Source organism: Schistocerca nitens, chromosome 9 (assembly GCF_023898315.1).
Source record: "Schistocerca nitens isolate TAMUIC-IGC-003100 chromosome 9, iqSchNite1.1, whole genome shotgun sequence".
In the NCBI taxonomy this organism is placed as follows: domain Eukaryota; kingdom Metazoa; phylum Arthropoda; class Insecta; order Orthoptera; family Acrididae; genus Schistocerca; species Schistocerca nitens.
In genome coordinates this window covers 389483582-389503628 of record NC_064622.1, presented here as the reverse complement: position 1 = coordinate 389503628, position 20047 = coordinate 389483582, and the positions used below count along the sequence as shown (strand labels likewise).

The following is a 20047-nucleotide window of genomic DNA, read 5'->3' as shown; positions in this document are numbered from 1 at the left end:
TGTAATCTACTTTCAAAATGTGTTGTGTGGTTAACTACCAGTCATTTGGAATACCAAAGGTTTGGTGTACTTCTTGCCATGTTAGTTCTAGGAACAGATAAGTTTTCAGAAACTGTATCATTCTTATGAATTGCAATTACGAATATTTCCTCCTCCTTGATAAATTTTTGCAGACACCCTTATTTGTGGGTACCTCAAAGAGTCAATACCAGATTCTGTATTGACACTAGACAAAGTTTAACAAGCCCAAGTGCAAGTTATACTAGGTGTGTGACTAATATAGGTACAAATCAAAGAAGTGAGCAGAGAAGAATGAAACAACCAAATAATCATAATAAACATACGCATGAGTGCAATCACACCCACGTTACAATACTGTTAATATCTAAGGCTACGTGTATGTTGTAACTTCATTCTTGGAACGTTGCTGTCAGTTAGTTGAGTAGGTTACATTCATTGGTCTGATAGGAAGAATGACCTTGAAGCAACCAATCACAACTCAGGTTTTGGGTTGTGCCATCAGTATTTGAGCAGCAAGGCTGTAGCATAAACAGCCGTATGTTCTAGATACCAGTTCCCACAGTGAACAGCAAATGCTGTGTGCGTGAGTAGCATTTGAAATGGATGGCATGGTTCCACATACATTTTCAGATGAAGAAATGGCCAATATGCAGATCAGGTTTGGGCATACCAATGGTAGTACATGGGAGGCAGCACGATTGTATCATGGAAAGTTTTCCCATAGAAGAAAACAAGAAAGCAGAGTGTTTACTAGGTCCCATCAGCACCTGCGCGAGACGTGTTCACCAAGATGTCTGAAATCCGCAAGCAGCCATCTTTCTCCATGTCAATAGTAAATTGCAAGGGCACAATTGGGCATTCAGTGTATTGAAAGGCCACTTGTACTGACCTTTATTTGCAACCTACTTGTTGCCATCATCCTGCACAAATGATGGGCATTCTAAAGACCTTGATCCACCAAGCCTATACCATCTCAGATGCCGATAGCCAGCAAATGGAACTGGAACACCTGCAGCCTATTTTCCTGAATAACAGGTATTCGTCTCAACAAGTGCAGAGACTGCTACAGATGTACAAACAACATAACAAGAAGATGAGGCCTACAAAACGACTGCTTGTCTACCATATATTGGATATGTTTCAGCTAAAATAGGCAGAAAATTAAGAAGACATAAAGTTAAAGTAATGTTTCAGCTTCTTTCCAAAATGTCAGTGCTTTTGGTATCTGTTAAAGACGAATTGCTCAAAGCAAATGTTTACAGGATTCCATGTGCATGTGCCAAATCTTGTATAGGACAAATAATGCTCACTGTGCAGGATCGCGTACTTTCCTTCTCCAAGCAAATAAGTCCACTATTGCTGGTCACTGTAGTTCTGTTGGTCGTTCAATGACATGTAATAAAAAATGCTAGCCCATACGTCAAACTTTTTGAGCTCAGTCATCAATGAATGACTGGAAATATGACTATCTGAATCAGAACTGTGGTTTCCAATTAAATTCTGCATGGGACCCAGTTATAGAAAAACTTTGTGCTTTGCGTAATCAGTGTCATCCTGCAATCTTACTGTGTGAAAATAATCATTTTGGTATCAAAGAGGTGAGCTTTCACCATGGAGGGCATGCAGAGCAATGCATAGACTTATCGCAAAAGGACGTGCGCTCAAGCAATGCATGCGAAGGCCAGGTAGGACACCATGTATGTGCTGGCAGGAACTTAAATAGGGGAGCTCAATAGTTTGCTCATCAGTATTCACCAGAAGATGGTTCTAAGACTCTGTGCCAAAATACCATACCAGCAAGTTACAGACATTCGGCAGTTCTCCTGAAATTTTATACATAGAGCAGTCTGTATGCCGGGGAAGTTTTGTATTTCACAAGTGTATCAGTTATGTCATGTCAATACTGTGGCCTCTCACGTCCCCCGATTTGAATCCATTGGATTTTCCTGTGTATGATTATTTAAAACCTTTGATATGTTGTTGATAGTATTGATGAGCTCTGGGAATGCATTGTGAATAGATTTCAGTGCTTTCAGAACACATCTGGGGATCTGAATATATTGCTTAATGGCAAATGCTTGTAATTACATCTGTTGCAAGACAAAACTGACTAGTTTTAAAGTAAAGATTGGAAGAATTTCTATAGTTTTAAAGTATATTAAACATGATTTTTACAGCTTTCTTTGAAATTATTACAACCAGGCTTTATTACACAATGTTAAAGACAACTGGCAACCTGTCTCATTATCTGTGCATACAGATGCATTTGTATGTGAACCTCTGAATGTGTAAATAGATGTAATGCAAATTGTGTAGTATGAGAGGACTCTTGTTGATAAATTTCATGATATTTTAATTCTGTCAGTGGCATAGCTTTATTAAAAGTAATAATAACTTTCTTGTCTTAAGGAATCTGGTAATCTTAAATTCATATCTACGACTCTTACGGCTCATCAAGATGCTGACTTGCTCAGGTGTACTGGATGAAATTGATGCTTTGCTTGTGTGTGGTGTCGTCATGCCAGAATATGAAGATGAGGATGATTTCAGGTTCATGGAACCTGATCAGAAGCAAGTGATACTCGATTCTCTTTTCTACTGTATTAATTGGTTTAGGGAGCTGATAAATGCTTTTGTGCTTCAAAAGAGTGCTCTTTTGAAAGAGAAGGTAAGTCATTGAGAAATTTTGTTTCATATTAACATATTTGTACTGTAAATTCAGAGTTAATATTCAAGCTTTGTCCAGCTTCTTTAGACATATAGAGTCTGTTGCACATTTACGCTTATGGAATTTCAGTCGTTTGGTTGTTACCTGTCAGTCATCGTAAGTTTTATGGGTTCAATATTATAGGCCGCACACCAGGTTATCACATCACATCTGTATTTAATTGTAAAATTTGTGAGAAATGTGCATGCTATGGAAGGGGGATCAGGGCATGTTGTTTTCTGTACTGGGAAGATGTTGAGTCACAGACAGGCACAACAGAAAGACTGTGAAACAAATAAGGTTTCAACCAAAAAGACTTCTTTTGAAGTAGACAACACACACTTATGCATTCATGCAAACACAGCTCATATGCTCAAGACCGTCGTCTTTGGCTGCCAACATCTGGTCTCAGCAGCCAGAGACAATGTTTGTTTGTTTGTTTGTGTGTGTGTGTGTGTGTGTGTGTGTGTGTGTGTGTGTGTTTTGTGCACTTCAGAAGAAGGCCTTGTGGCCAAAAGCCTATTTGTTTAGCAGTCTTTTTGTCGTGCCTGTCTGTGACTCCACTATGTGGAGAGTACCAATATATCCTTGTATAGTATTTTCATTATTCCATCGTGTGTTTTACGTTGTTGGGTTAGCTGTATATTGCTACATTCATTATTTAAGGCTGGTTCTTGAAACTTTGTAAGTAGGCTTTCTTCGGATAATTTGCTTCACATCTTCAGATGTCTGCCAGTGCAATTTCTGCTGTGTCACTGTGACATTTGCTCACAGCACCATTTGTGCTGCCCTTCTCTGTATACACTCAGTATCCCCCGTTAGTCCTATTTGGCATTGGTGATTCTCCATCCAAGATAACATGCTGCATCCTCCCTATCAAGAAATCATCTATCCAGTAAAAAAATTCCCTTGTTACCCCATTCCGTCACACTTTTGACAATAAGTGTAGGTATTGTACTGACTCAAATGCTTTTAGGAAATCAAGAAACGCTGCGTCTATCTGGCTTCATTGATCCATGTTTTTCAGGGTGTTGTGTAAGAGAAGCTTGAGTTGGAATATCAACAGTATTAGGAAAAGAATAGAGTGCTGCTCACTGTAAAGATAACCCATTGAGTTGCAGACAGACACAATGAGAAGACTGTTAAACATTGTAACTTTTGGCCAAAGCCTTCTTCAGCAAACACACATGCACACGCACACACGCGCGCGCGCACACACACACACACACACACACACACACACACACACACACACACACACACACACACACACACACACACACACACACACACACACACCCAAGCAAGCACATCTCACGCACACATGATTACAACCAATGGCACCTCTGATAGAATGCAACTGTTGCATGAATAGCAATATGGGGTGGGGCAGGAGAGGGGAAGGGGTAGCAGAGCACTGTCTGGTGGGGTGTGCAGGGACTAGAGACTGCCAGACGCAGCATTGGGAGACGGTACATGGGGGTTGGGTTTCACGTGTTCGATATTTTTGGAATACATTCAGGTTGACAAGGAGGTCATTCTGTTCAAGATACTGTACATCTACGTGGGTACTCTGCAAATTACCTTTAAGTGCCTGGCAGAGTGTTCATCGAACCACCTTCACAATTCTCTATTGTTTCAGTCTCTTATAGGGCACAGAATGACCGAACACCTATATATCTTTCCTTATGAGCTCTGATTTCCCTTATTTTATCATGGTGATCAATTCTCCGTGTGTAGATCTGTGTCATATTTTCACATTTGGAGGAGAAAGTTGGTGATTGGAATTTCGTGAGAAAATTCTGCCACAACTAAAAACGCCTTTGTTTTAATGATGTCCATTCCAAATCTTGTATCATTTAAGTTACTCACTCTCCCCAATTTCGCAATAATACAAAACATGCTGCACTACTTTGAACTTTTTCGATGTACTCCGTCAATCCTATCTGGTAAGGCTCCAACACTGTGCAGCAGTATTCTGAAAGAGGACAAGCAAGCATAGTGTAGACGGTCTCCTTAGTGGATCTGTTACATTTTCTAAGTGTCCTGCCAATAAAACCCAGTCTTTGGTTAGCCTTCCCCACAAAATTTTCTACGAGTGCCTTTCAATTTAAGTTGTTCGTAATTGTAATTCCTAGATATTTAGTTGAATTTATGGCCTTCAGATTTGACTGATTTATTGTGCAACTGCAGATTAATGGATTCCTTTTAGCAGTCATGTGGATTACCTCACACTTTTCGTTATTTAGGGTGAATTTCCAGTTTCGCACCATACAGATACCTTTCTTAAATCATTTTGCAATTTTGTTTTGATCTTCTGATGAAGTCGATAAATGACAGCGTCATCTGCAAACAACCTAAGAGGGCTGCTCAGATTGTTTCCCAAATCGTTCATATATACAAGGAACACTACCTTGGGGAATGCCAGAAATCACTTTTGTTTTACTTGATGACTTTCCATCAGTTACTGTGAACTGTGACATCTCTGACAGAAAATCACTAATCCAGTCACATAACTGAGACAATATTCCATAAGCACACAATTTCACTACTAGCCGCTTGTGTGGTACCGTGTCAAAAGCCTTCCAAAATCCAGAAATATGGAATCAGTCTGAAATCCCTTGTCAATAGCACTCAACACTTCATGCGACTAAAGAGCTAGTTGAGCTTCACAAGAATGATGTTTTCTATATTCATGTTGACTGTGTGTCAATAGACTGTTTTCTTCGAGGTAATTCACAATGCTTGAACACAATATATGTTCTAAAATCCTGTTGCATATTGATGTTAATATGGGCGTATAATTTAGTGGATTACTCCTACTATCTTTCTTGAATATTGGTGTGACCTGTGCAACTTTCTAGTCTTTGAGATGGATCTACCGTTGAGCGAATGGTTGTATATGATTGTTAAGTATGGAGCTATTGCATCAGCATACTCTGAAAGGAACCTAATTGGCATAAAGTCTGGACTGGAAGACTTGTTTTTATTAAGTGATTTAAGTTGCTTCACTACTCCGAGGATATTTATTTCTGTGTTACTCATGTTGGCAGCTGTTTTTGATTCGTATTCTGGAATATTTACTTAGTTTTCTTTTGTAAAGACATATCGAAAGGCTGTGTTTAGCAACTCTGCTTTGGCAGCACTGTCTTCAATAGTATCTCCACTACATTCGTGCAGAGAAGACATTGATTATGTCTTGCTGCTAGCATACTTTACATTCGACCAGAATCTCTTTGAATTTTCTGCCAGGTTTCGAGACAAAGTTTTGTTGTGGAACCTGTTATAAGCATCTCGCATTGAAGTCCATGCTAAATTTCGAGCTTCTGTAAAATATCGCCAATCTTGGGGATTTTGCGTCTCTTTAAATTTGTCATGGTTGTTTCATTGTTTCTGCAAAAATGTTCTGACCTGTTTTGAGCACCAAGGAGGATCAGCTCCATAATTTGTTAATTTATTTGGTATCAGTCTCTCAATTGCTGCCAATACTATTTCTTTGAATTCAAGCCACATCTGGTCTGAGCTTACACTGTTAATTTGGAAGGAGTGGAAATTGTCTCTCAGGAAGGCATCAAGTGAATTTTTATCTGCTTTTTTGAATAGGTATATTTTTCATTTATTTTTGGATGATTTGGGGGGTTACAATATTCAATGTCGCTATGACAACCCTGTGTTCACTAATCCCTGTATCCATTTTGATGTTCGTTATTAACTCAGGATTATTTGTTGCTAAGGCGTTAGAATATTTTCTAAGGTTCTACAACAAATGGATGTCAAGGCTACTGGATGGTAGTTTTGTGGATCATTCTGCCATCCTTTTCCTGGGTGGGTGTGATTTGTGCTTCCTCCCAACTACTCGACACAGTTTTGTGTTTGTGGGTAAATTGCAGTTAAAAGAAGGCTAACTCAGCCGTAAATTGAGTATAGAATATATTAGGGCTCCAACAGCACCTGGACCTTCGTTCATGTCAGTGATTTCAGCTGCTTCTCTATACTGCTGACACTAATACTTATTTCCCCCATCTTCTCAGTTGTACAAGGCTAAATTGAGGAAATACTCCAGGGTTTTCTTTTGTAGAGGGACATTTGAAAACGGAGTTCAACATTCTGGTTTTGCTTTACTTTCCTCAGTTTCATTTCGCATCTCAACCATGAGTGTCTGGTCACTAACTTTGATACCACTAACAGCCGTTACATATGACCAGAATTCCTTTGGGTTTTGTGATAGATCCTGTGACAATATTGTGTTAATATAGTCACTGATGGCCTCATGCATTGCCCTCATGACAGCTAAATGTGTTTAATTAAGTATCTCCCTAGCTACAGTACTATGTTTTGTTTTACACCTATTACACATTAGTCTACATTTTTTTGAGAAGTTTGTTTACAGTGATTGTATGCAGTGGAGAGTCCTTCCTGTCATGAACTGCTCTATTAGGTACCTTTCTATCGAGTGCTTGGTGAACTAGTCTTCTAGCACTGAGCCATAGTGCTATTTACTCCTCCCAAGAGCTAAATGATTTGAGTTCCTTATTGAAATTCAACACTACTGCCTCTATCTAATTTGCTGAATGTGTAAAACCTTCTATTTGTTTTAGTGATCCCTTGTGCTTTGGTAATAATTGGTGCTGCAAAAATCTCATGGTCACTGATACCTAGAGAGCTGAAAATTTTTGGCAAAATTCACATCTGTTGTTGGCAAAAATCATATCTGTATGTTTCTTTGTAAATGGTTATGTGAACAAATTTATAATGTTCTCACACTATTTGCCTTCAGGCAAAGACTTAATATGTTGTGAAATAACTTTCTGATGATAGGTGAGCTTTTTGACTGGAATGTTTTCTTTTCCAAAATGATCTTGGCCTATTTTCTTCATCTGTCACTGTTTAAGCTTCCAATACGTTGTTTCTATTGAGAAGCAGCAGAATTTTTCCACCAGTGACTTTAGTGCTGTCTTGATTTAAGATGTTTCTTGACATTATTTTTCTCTTCCCACTCAGTTTGATTCTTAAAATATCTTCAGAATATTAATTTCAACCTTTCTGTGGAGATTCATAGCTGTGTGGCCCACATTTTTGACAATGACACTGATAGCACTGACAAGGCATTTCATATAGAAATAGAACTGAAAATAACTATTTTCACGTTAAGGGAAGAATCTTGGCGCAGTCGAAATACATGGAAAGGTTTTGTTTTCAAGTCACTATAGTGCAGAGTGCAGACACTATAAACTGGCAGTCAGTCCCGATTTTAAACAAACTGGAACTATGCTCGTCAGGGAGCTGAGGTGTGGTGTGGGGAAACAAAGTGCTGCCTCCATCTCGTAGGGCAGCTGGCCTTCACACTGGTTCTATTTTTCTTTCGAAAGCAGAACTGGCACAAGGCCACAGAGATCACTGATTCCTTCTGGTGTTGTGAAGGTTGTAATTGAACTCCGTGATGCAGCTGGATTAATATCTTCATTCATTTCAAAATAAGAAAAGAAAACAATGAGCAACACGCAGAAGAAAGCATTTGGTAACGGCTACTGCGCAAGTACTTCTTGAGATTGGCAGTGTCGTAAAGAAGGTCATCCTGGCAGCCCAACTGCCATGTTAAATGTGTGTGCATTATGCCAATTTTTTAACTTTAGAGCAGATGAACATGTGTGTTTCTTTGTTCTAAGGTACTAGGTCCCATGACTAAGTACTGTGTTGCATATATTTTATACAGGCCATTCAACCGCCCATAATTAGCGTGGCACCAGAACATCGAGCACACTGATATGTCACTGCATGCTGCCCTTTTTATTTTGCAAACATGTTCTTAACACATTATTTTACCAAATTGACTTTTTTAGATAATTTGCAATACTGGTAGCCAAAAGTTGGTTGTTTTCAAGATTTATATGCTGAAAATATAGCTGTTACAAACTGTCTGATAAAATAGTTCATCTGGATACAGTTTGCTGTGAAATAGTGTCTGTTAGATAATTTCAGGTTTTCACATTTTGAGGCAGGATTCACATCTATAGTGGCATTTATTATGGAATGGGAATTTTTCAGGTCCCTACTCATACCAGATTTTATGGGGACATCATCAAAAAGGTGAAGTCTATTTGTTGCTATCAGATCCAACAGATTTCCATTATGGATGGGCTTCTAAACAATCTGTTCTAGGTAATTTTCTGAGAAAGCATTTAGTAATGTTTCATAGGACATCTTGTGATGCCCACCACTTACAAAACTGAAATTTTCCCAATTGATTGCTGGGTGGTTAAAATCTCCTCTGATGACTATGTGCTAGTGAAATTATGTTTTGTCTAAAGCTTTCAGTTACATCTGGAGATAAATGTGGTGGTGAATATACACTACTGGCCATTAAAATTGCCACACCATGAAGGTGACGTGCTACAGACGCAAAATTTAACCAACAGGAAGAAGATGCTGTGATATGCAAATGATTAGCTTTTCAGAGCATTCACATGAGGTTGGTGCCAGTGGCGACACCTACAAAGTGCCGACATGAGGAAAGTTTCCAACCGATTTCTCACACACAAACAGCAGTTGACCAGCGTTGCCTGGTGAAACGTTGTTGTGATGCCTCGTGTAAGGAGGAGAAATGCATACCATCACGTTTCCGACTTTGATAAAGATCGGATTGTTGCCTATCACGATTGTGGTTTATCGTATCGCAACATTGCTGCTCGCGTTGATCTATATCCAATGACTGTTAGCAGAATATGGTATCGGTGGGTTCAGGAGGGTAATACGGAATGCCGTGCTGGATCCCAATGGCCTCATATCACTAGCAGTTGAGATGAAAGGCATCTAATCCGCATGGCTGTAATGGATCGTGCAACCACGTCTCGACCCCTGAGTCAACAGATGGGGACGTTTGCAAGACAACAACCATCTGCACGAACAGTTCGACGATGTTTTCAGCAGCGTGGACTATCAGCTTGGAGACCACGGCTGCGGTTACCCTTGACGCTGCATCACAGACAGGAGCGCCAGCAATGGTGTACTCAGTGACGAACCTGGGTGCACAAATGGCAAAACATTTTTTCGGATGAATCCAGGTTCTGTTTACAGCATCATGATGGTCGCATCCGTGTTTGACGACATCGTGGTGAACACCCATTGGAAACGTGTATTCGTCATCGCCATACTGACGTATCACCCGGCGTGATGGTATGGGGTGCCATTGCTTACACGTCTCGGTCACCTCTTGTTCGCATTGACGGCACTTTGAACAGTGGACATTACATTTCAGATGTATGACGACCCGTGGCTCTACCCTTCATTCGATCCCTGCGAAACTCTACATTTCAGCAGGATAATGCATGACTGCATGTTGCAGGTCCTGTACGGGCCTTTCTGGATACAGAAAATGTTCGACTGCTGCCCTGGCCAGCACATTCTCCAGATCTCTCACCAATTGAAAACGTCTGGTCAATGGTGGCCGAGCATCTGGCTCGTCACAATATGTGAGGCACTACTCTTGATGAACTGTGGTATTGTGTTGAAGCTGCATGGGCAGCTGTACCTGTACATGCCATCCAAGCTCTGTTTGACTCAATGCCCAAGCGTATCAAGGCCATTATTACTGCCAGAGGTGGTTGTTCTGGGTATTGATTTCTCAGGATCTATGCACCCAAATTGTATGAAAATGTAAATCACATGTCAGTTCTAGTATAATATATTTGTCCAATGAATACCCGTTTATCATCTGCATTTCTTCTTGGTGTAGCAAATTTAATGGCCAATAGTGTAAGTATCTGATCACAAGTTTGACACCCCTCTGCCCCCCCCCCCCCCCGCCACCCCCCACCCCCTCACCCCCCCCTTGATATGTAGTCGTGTTCAGATAGTCTTGCATGCAGTTTCAATTTCTATCTCAGTGCACATGAATTCCATTACCATTAGCCTGTGTTTTTTATATACGCTTAAATTTTACTCATAAATCTCACTGCTATCAATTTTGGGTTGTAACCAGCTCTGTAGGACCAATTCAAACTCTTGCACTTTGTCATGAATGCTTCGACACTTCCATGTAAGCTTTCACACTTCCATTTCCCCTACAGCTATTGTTATTGAAACGGGATGCGGAGTCGCCTACTCTAAAACACTCTTGTGTGCACCCCACACTCAGTCAGCTACCTGGGTAGCATTGATATGTGTAGATCCATTTAGGGGGACTCTATAGCACTCAACCCTATGGAGCAAGTCTAGTAAGTCACATCTTAGCTTGTCACAGAACGTTTGAAGTCTCTGCCTCAAGCCTTCCACTTGACACAGAACCAAGAGGACCATGATTGATCTGGGGACAATGATGCACATTGTGAGTCCCATTGAGGCTCCTTTAACAAGGCTAGTCTTGAAACTTCCTGGCAGATAAAAACTGTGTGCCGGACCGAGACTCGAACTCGGGGCCTTTGCCTTTCGTGGGCAAGTGCTCTACCAACTGAGCTACCCAAGCACGACTCACGCCCCGTCCTCACAGCTTTACTTCTGCCAGTACCTTGTCTCCTACCTTCCAAACTTTACAGAAGCTCTCCTGCGAACCTTGGAGAACTAGCACTCCTGAAAGAAAGGATATTGCGGAGACATGGCTTAGCCACAGCCAAAACAAAGATGATGTGACTTACCGAACGAAAGCGCTGGCAGGTCGATAGACACACAAACAAACACAAACACACACACAAAATTCAAGCTTTCGCAACAAACTGTTTTTCCCACGTGGAATGTTTCCCTCTATATATATATATAAAATATATATATAAAAAATAGAGGGAAACATTCCACGTGGGAAAAACAGTTTGTTGCGAAAGCTTGAATTTTGTGTGTGTGTTTGTGTTTGTTTGTGTGTCTGTCGACCTGCCAGCGCTTTCGTTCGGTAAGTCACATCATCTTTGTTTTGGCTGTGGCTAAGCCTTGTCTCCGCAATATCCTTTCTTTCAGGAGTGCTAGTTCTCCAAGGTTCGCAGGAGAGCTTCTGTAAAGTTTGGAAGGTAGGAGACAAGGTACTGGCAGAAGTAAAGCTGTGAGGACGGGGCGTGAGTCGTGCTTGGGTAGCTCAGTTGGTAGAGCACTTGCCCACGAAAGGCAAAGGCCCCGAGTTCGAGTCTCGGTCCGGCACACAGTTTTTATCTGCCAGGAAGTTTCAAGACTAGCCTTGTTAAAGGAGCCTCAATGGGACTCACAATGTGCATCGTTGTACCCAGATCAATCATGGTCTTTCTTGTGGATCCTGTCTCTCCCACAAGAAGTATGATACCTATCAATACTTGCACACTTGATTTTGAGTTACATGCTACAGGTAGGGCTAGGTGTCCTGTACAGAGGCGATAGGCACCAGAGAAAACTTAGGGTATTATAGCCATTCCTCTAACCGACAAGTTTGAAGTCCTGTCTTTCAGTAAAAACGAATCTGAGCCAGTTGGAAAACACACTGTGTCCCATGTCAAGTGGAGGTAAACACAAAAGAGTCTGTGTCTGTATGGGTTAAAGGTGCACTGAATTGTGCCAAGATTAAAGTTGTTGGTGATGTGACACATTACCATTATATATGATGTGACTTACCAAATGAAAGTCCTGGCAGGTCGACAGACACACGAACAAACACAAACATACACACAAAATTCAAGCTTTCGCAACAAACTGTTGCCTCATCAGGAAAGAGGGAAGGAGAGGGAAAGACGAAAGGATGTGGGTTTTAAGGGAGAGGGTAAGGAGTCATTCCAATCCCGGGAGTGGAAAGACTTACCTTAGGGGGAAAAAAGGATGGGTATACACTCGCACACACACACATATCCATCCACACATATACAGACACAATGTGTGGATGGATATGTGTGTGTGTGCGAGTGTATACCCGTCCTTATTTCCCCCTAAGGTAAGTCTTTCCACTCCCGGGATTGGAATGACTCCTTACCCTCTCCCTTAAAACCCACATCCTTTCGTCTTTCCCTCTCCTTCCCTCTTTCCTGATGAGGCAACAGTTTGTTGCGAAAGCTTGAATTTTGTGTGTATGTTTGTGTTTGTTCGTGTGTCTGTCGACCTGCCAGGACTTTCATTTGGTAAGTCACGTCATCTTTGTTTTTAGATATATTTTTCCTACGTGGAATGTTTCCCTCTACTATATATATATATATATATATATATATATATATATATATATATATATATATATATATATATATATATATAAAAAAATCAAAGATGGGAGCACAGCTCCCCCCAAAACATAGCCATGGTCCCCCCCCCCTCTCCGAGTTGTCAGTATCTGTTGGTGAAACAGTATCTGTATGACTTGGGATGGGTCATTTACCATGACCCAATATGTTTTGTTTTTGGTTTTGTGTAATATTTATTGTTATTTTTTTACTTTCTCAAGGAAAGGATAGGTACTTTATTTCAGTTTCTATGGTAATGTGTCACATCACCAACAACTTTAATCTTGGCACAATTCAGTGCACCTTTAACCCATACAGACACAGACTCTTTTGTGTTTACCTCCACTTGACATGGGACACAGTGTGTTTTCCAACTGGCTCAGATTCGTTTTTACTGAAAGACAGGACTTCAAACTTGTCGGTTAGAGGAATGGCTATAATACCCTAAGTTTTCTCTGGTGCCTATCGCCTCTGTACAGGACACCTAGCCCTACCTGTAGCATGTAACTCAAAATCAAGTGTGCAAGTATTGATAGGTATCATACTTCTTGTGGGAGAGACAGGATCCACAAGAAAGAATAGTATTTGAGGTCTTTTGGTATCTCTGGTACACCACACATGGGGAATCTCTCAAGACATGCATTCACTGCAGCCTCTAATCATTTGACAGTAGTCAGGGTTATATCCAGCAGCTTTTGATTGTCAACTAACTCATCCCATATTGGACAACAGGATCCATAGTGGGGCTGCATTGTGAAGGGTGCAGTGATTTACAAGGGGGGGGGGGGGGGGTGAAAAAACACCTTAAGCTAGAAACTTATTAATGTGCTGAAACTTTTTTGATGTAATGTTCGCTAACAAACTTGAAAATAACTCTAATTTATGATTAATGCAGACATACACACTCCTGCTGAAAGGGAAACAAAAGTGTAACTTCTGAAAATTCTCAGAAATGTACATTAATTCACTGGCATACTTAGCCTATGCAGACGACATCTGGTTACTCTCTAGGTCGGAAGAGGAATTGGAGCAAATGACCAAAGCACTAAAGGAGGCTGCCAGCAAATTTGGGCTAAACATAAACGAAGCTAAGACAGAGTACCTCGTTATGACGCGTGGTCATTGTCAGACTGCTGATCATCTACAATCACTGCAGGTTGGGGACGATTCCTACAAGAGAGTGCAAGAATTCAAATACCTAGGGGCACTTTTCACTGAGAACTCGTCATGTGAAGCAGAGATCAATGCCAGAATACAAGCAGGAAACCGATCTTACCACAGCCTAGCACAACTGCTTCGGTCCAAATCTCTCTCCAGACAGATCAAGATTCGACTGTACAAAACCCTGATCCAGCCTGTTGTTCTATATGGCTGTGAGACATGGAGTATCCGGAAACAGGACTTCCATAAGCTCCTTGTCTTTGAGAGAAAAGTGCTTCGGAAGATCTTCGGTACGGTTCTGGATGCAGATACAGGGGAATGGAGGATCAGATACAACCAATAGCTTGAGGAACTATACCAGCAGCCCAACATAGCAGGAGCTGTCAAAGCCAAACGAATGCAGTGGGCCGGCCATGTGGCCGGGATGAAGGATCACAGATGGCCTCGGAAGCTCCTGGATTTCACACCTACAGGAAAGAGACCGCCAGGGAGACCCAAGAAGCGTTGGAGGGATGGACTCCATGAAGATTTAAAACAAATGTCAATAGATGTGGACGAATGGCGGATAGCAGCAATGGACAGAATACAGTGGAGGAGGAAACTTGTAGATGCGTGCGGTCCACTGGGCCTGATCACGTAGTAGTAGTAGTAGTAGTAGTAGTAGTAGTACATTAATTCACATTGATGTACACTGAAATTAGGGGTGAATGATTCTTTGAATGGGAACATGACTGCTGAAAGTGTAACATTACAGCACAAAATACTTTTATTTTATTTTACTTTCTTTTTTAAATTGCAGCACTTGGCCTTCAGAGATGCATAATACATCATGACTCGTGCACTAGTTTATGTACAATCAACACGTAAAGCATGTTTAAATTTTACATTAGGTTTTGGGCCTAAGTTTTTGATGTGAATTCATCTGATCATGTGATTTTACTCTGACACAAAAGAAATACCAGAAGTCAGTTTATATACATAAGTATGAATGAATAAATGTGTAAATTGTACGGAATTTGTGTTTAGCTGGTTTCGTGGGTGCCTTTTACTGTTGAGTGCTAAAATTGAACCCTGCAGCATCAATATACATCACAAAAACAAGATAATGGAAAATCCAGAGCAGAATAATGCCAATATTATGAAAAGGGTGGATTGCTACTCACCATATAGCAGAGATGCTGACACCCAAACCTCCAGATGTCAGACACGCAGATCGGTATCAGATGTTGTATGTAGATGTAGTATCAACCAAAACACTGATTTAATTCATGTTGTCTGCTGTCATCCAGTAGAAAATGACTAAACGGTAATCAAAAGTCACATCAAAACTACGAAGCATAGGAAAAGTGTGTCTGTGAGCAATTGACTTGAAAATCTTGCGTAGGTGAGTTGGTAGAGCATCAGAGAATTGTACCAAAGGTCCTGTGTTCAAACCCCACTGATTACAATTTTTTTAAATTGTTCATGCATGAAACTGTTATATGGGAGAACATTTTCCTGACATGTGAAACAACTTAAGTTTTGCAGCAGTGTTCCTTTGGCAGTGTGCTTTTGCTTCATTAGTTAAAAATAGAAAACCTGTAGGTACATTTGTATGGATAGGTGTGGTGTTCAGTTGGACAGGTATATAAAAACTATACCGTATAGGTTTCGTACTGTGAAGTAATGAAGTGAAAGCAGACTGCCATAATAACACTACTACAAACACCGAAAAATCCTTTTACACGTCAGGAAAATTTTCCCCATATAACAGTTTCATGTGTAAACAGTTTATAAAAATTGTAATCAGTGGGGTTTGAATGCGGAACCTTTGGTACGATGATCTGATGTTCTACCAACTCACCTATGTGAGGTCAAATCAGTTGCTCACAGATGCGCTTTTCATATTCTCCGTAGTTCTGGTGCTCCTTTTAATTACCATTTACGCATGTTCAGCACACAACAGGAACTAAATCGGTGGTGTGGTTGATACTCTGTCAACATACAAAGTTTGGTTGCGATCTGAGTGTCTGACATCTGGAGGTTTGGGTGTGAGTTGCAGCTTTTGGCCAAAAAGGCCTTTTTCCAAATTACATCACACACACAGACACACACATACACACACACACACACACACACAAACACACACACACACACACACACACACACACACACACACACACACGAGAGCACTGTCTGGCTGCCAAGGAAGGACTGCGAGCACAAATCGTAGTATTGTCATTATTCCATCCTGGATTTCCCATTGTTATATTACAAAACTGGTGTCATTAGAAATAATGCAGGAATAATTATTGCTCTGAAATCAGTTTGTCTACAACAGGTCATGGTGCGCTTGCGTCAGGTGGTTGATCTGGAACATCGCTTGGCTTTGCTGATGTTAAGAGCTCCAGAGGGCTATGAACCTCCGCCATGCCAGTTCTATGCCACACAGCCTGTTGCTCAAATGAGCAAAAAGCCAACTCGTGATGGGTAATATTTTAATTGTATTCTGAATTGTTTTGTGACATCCTTTTCTTAACACCCTCCTCAGTGGCAAATGCACGAATTTGCTTGTTAGAAACGTTAGATTGTGTGCTTTGACAAAACGTTTGCAGAAAAAATAAGTTAGTGTTACATAAAGATTACTGTATTTACTCGAGTATAAGATGGCCCTAATTATAAGACAACAACACTTTTTTTCAAGAGGCTTCTTGAGAAAAATTTATTTTTAACATATTCTGACCAAGCAAAATTAACAACTGTCTTACTGAGTTGAAATATCTGCCTAAAAAGTTAACATTATACCTGTTTTAAATTACGCCATTTATTGGTTGTCTACATTTTGATAATACAAGGATTAATAAAACATATGAAAAGAAATGGTTTGCATTAATTTGCGCACAGTTTTCTTTTGTATGTTGTTCACTTACTAATGTTGTCTTGCCTGAAGTATCACTATTTTTAATAATAATCCTAATAGCAGATAAGTGAAATTTATATCTTCATTGTCATAAATATTTGGTTGTTTCTTCTGAGTATGTTGCAATTTCTGAGGTTGTGGTTATCGTGGGACTTGAGAAACAGCTGTTTTTATCTGGATTTCATTTCCATGCTGACATGAGAATGTAACAATGTCTCTTGCTTTCAAACATACCATCTGTCAGCCACTGTCTCATTGACTGCGTAGGACTAGCAGGTGACACATGTTGTTTCATTCCCATCATGTCCCAGTGAGCATCAACAACATGGTAGCACGAAACACACAAATACGCCACTGGCCAAGACTTTTACTGTCTTCTGCAGAATTGAGTATTATACACTACTGGCCATTAAAATTGCTACACCAAGAAGAAATGCAGATGATAAACGGGTATTCATTGGACAAATACATTATACTAGAACTGACATGTGATTACATTTTCACGCAATGTGGGTGCATAGATCCTGAGAAATCAGTACCCAGAACAACCAACCTTGATACGCGTGGGAATTGAGTCAAACAGAGCTTGGATGGCGTGAATACCACAATTCATCTAGAGTAGTGACTGTCATATTGTGATGAGCCAGTTGCTCGGCCACCATTGACCAGACGTTTTCTGTTGGTGAGAGATCTGGAGAATGTGCTGGCCAGGGCAGCAGTCGAACATTTTCTGTATCCAGAAAGGCCTGTACAGGACCTGCAACATGCGGTCGTGCATTATCCTGCTGAAATGTAGGGTTTCGCAGGGATCGAATGAAGGGTAGAGCCACGGGTCGTAACACATCTGAAATGTAATGTCCACTGTTCAAAGTGCCGTCAATGCGGACGAAAGGTGACCAAGACGTGTAACCAATGGCACCCCATACCATCACGCCGGGTGATACGTCAGTATGGCGATGACGAATACACGCTTCCAATGTGCGTTCACTGTGATGTCGCCAAACATGGATGCGACCATCATGATGCTGTAAACAGAACCTGGATTCATCCGAAAAAATGATGTTTTGCCATTTGTGCACCCAGGTCCGTCATTGAGTACACCATTGCAGGCGCTCCTGTCTGTGATGCAGCGTCAAGGGTAACTGCAGCCATGGTCTCCGAGCTGATAGTTCATACTGCTGCAAATGTTGTCGAACTGTTCGGGCAGATTGTTGTTGTCTTTGCAAACGTCCCCATCTGTTGTCTCAGGGATCAAGACGTGGCTGCACGATCCTTTACAGCCATGCGGGTAAGATGCCTGTCATTTCGACTGCTAGTGATACAAGGCCATTGGGATCAAGCACGGCATTCCGTATTACCCTCCTGAACCCACCGATTCCATATTCTGCTAACAGTCATTGGATCTCGACCAACGCGAGCAGCAATGTCGCGATACCTTAAACCGCAATTGCAATAGTCTACAATCCGACCTTTATCAAAGTCGGAAATGTGATGGTACGTATTTCTCCTCCTTACACGAGGCATCACAACAACGTTTCACCAGGCAACGCCGGTGAACTGCTGTTTGTGTATGAGAAATCGGTTGGAAACTTTCCTCGTGTCAGCACATTGTAGGTGTTGCCACCGGCGCCGATCTTGTGTGAATGCTCTAAAAAGCTAATCATTTGCATATCACAGCATCTTCTTCCTGTCGGTTAAATTTTGCATCTGTAGCACGTCATCTTCGTGGTGTAGCAATTTTAATGGCCAGTAGTGTAGTTGAGTATTTGCCCAATTTTAGTCATTTTAATTTCAGCTATAAATGAAGTCAGGCAAACTCCAGTTTAAACGTGGTAGATGTTCCTAAAAAGCCAAAGTATGCTATATAGATTCCCACGGTTGGCAACATGACATAATTTGCTGCCTGTTCATTACTCCAATCTTTGTACTCATATAGTCCTCAACCAAGCTGGTGTCACTGTTCCCTCTTTGTAGTGTTGTGCTTAAGCAGCTGTGAAAGACGCACTGCAATATCTTCTAGTGTGCAAGTGGTTGGTAACAACAGCAACTAATATGTAAATAAAAGGTCACAGTCTCGGTTCATTCTAATTCTCAAACTTTGCTCGTCCCACCATCTAATGATGTCTGTTGGCAGTATCTCTGCGATGGCTCTTGCTGTAGTAATTTATTGTCACAATAACAATTATAGTTTAATATGATTTATTTCATTTGTTAGACATTTTATTGTGGATTAATTTTCTTCTTGTTTCATTTGAATTTAACGATCGTGTTGTAAAGCTTATTAAATGCTGGTAAAATTTTTATCCAGTTTTCTGATACTTGAACAGCAACCAAATTCCTCATTTTCGACCCACTTAGTAAATCATTACAGTTTCTCAAAATCAAATAAAATATTGAATAAAATGCTTCACAAAACAGTCAGATTTCAAGTAGAGCAATAGATTGTTGTAGGGGCTAGTGTATAGTTCATTGTGTCCCTTGCAGTAGCACCACGCAAGTCAAATGTCATGTGATTGTTCAGTGTCAGTACTGTCTGAGCATTTCAGCATATCGGGAAGTCATGAGCCTGTTCGTAATCGAATATCACGTACCCGGCCTTGCCTTTCCAAATTCTTCAAAATAAATCTGCTTGTGACCTCAATAGGGAAAGCTTCGTCTATAAAGACAGTGCCTATGTACTCCATCAAACAATGTAAAAGTTTAATCTGTGAATATAAAATTACCTGTATTTTTCGAATGATGGGGTTGGGAAAAAACCTTGTCTTATAGTGGGGTAAATACAGTAATATTCTAATCATAAAATATTTATATACAGACAAACAGTGGAAAATCCTAGATTAATTCCTTCATATAGTGGAGATGCTGAGTTGCAGATAGGCGCAACAAAAGTACTGTCATAAATAAAGCTTTTGGCCAGTAAGGCCTTTGTCTAAAATAGACCACACACACACACACACACACACACACACACACGACTGCAGTCTCAGGCAACTGTAGCCACTCTGAAAGCTGCAGCACCAGTGCATGATGGGAGTGGTGACTGGGTGGCGGTAAGGAGGAGGCTGGGGCGGGGAGGGGGACGGATAGTAGGGTAGGGGTGGT

At 40.8% G+C, this 20047-nt stretch overlaps 1 protein-coding gene across 3 annotated transcripts in view; it reads left to right on the top strand.

Moving 5' to 3' along the window:
- LOC126203320 (Fanconi anemia group D2 protein) overlaps positions 1-20047 on the top strand; it is a 230364-nt gene that overhangs the window by 136256 nt on the left and 74061 nt on the right. For all 3 annotated transcript variants that reach the window (XM_049937587.1, XM_049937586.1, XM_049937585.1), the window contains exons 15-16: positions 2431-2689; positions 16367-16515. In XM_049937587.1, the coding sequence (XP_049793544.1) occupies positions 2431-2689; positions 16367-16515 (408 nt within the window). The remainder of the gene's footprint in view (positions 1-2430; positions 2690-16366; positions 16516-20047) is intronic.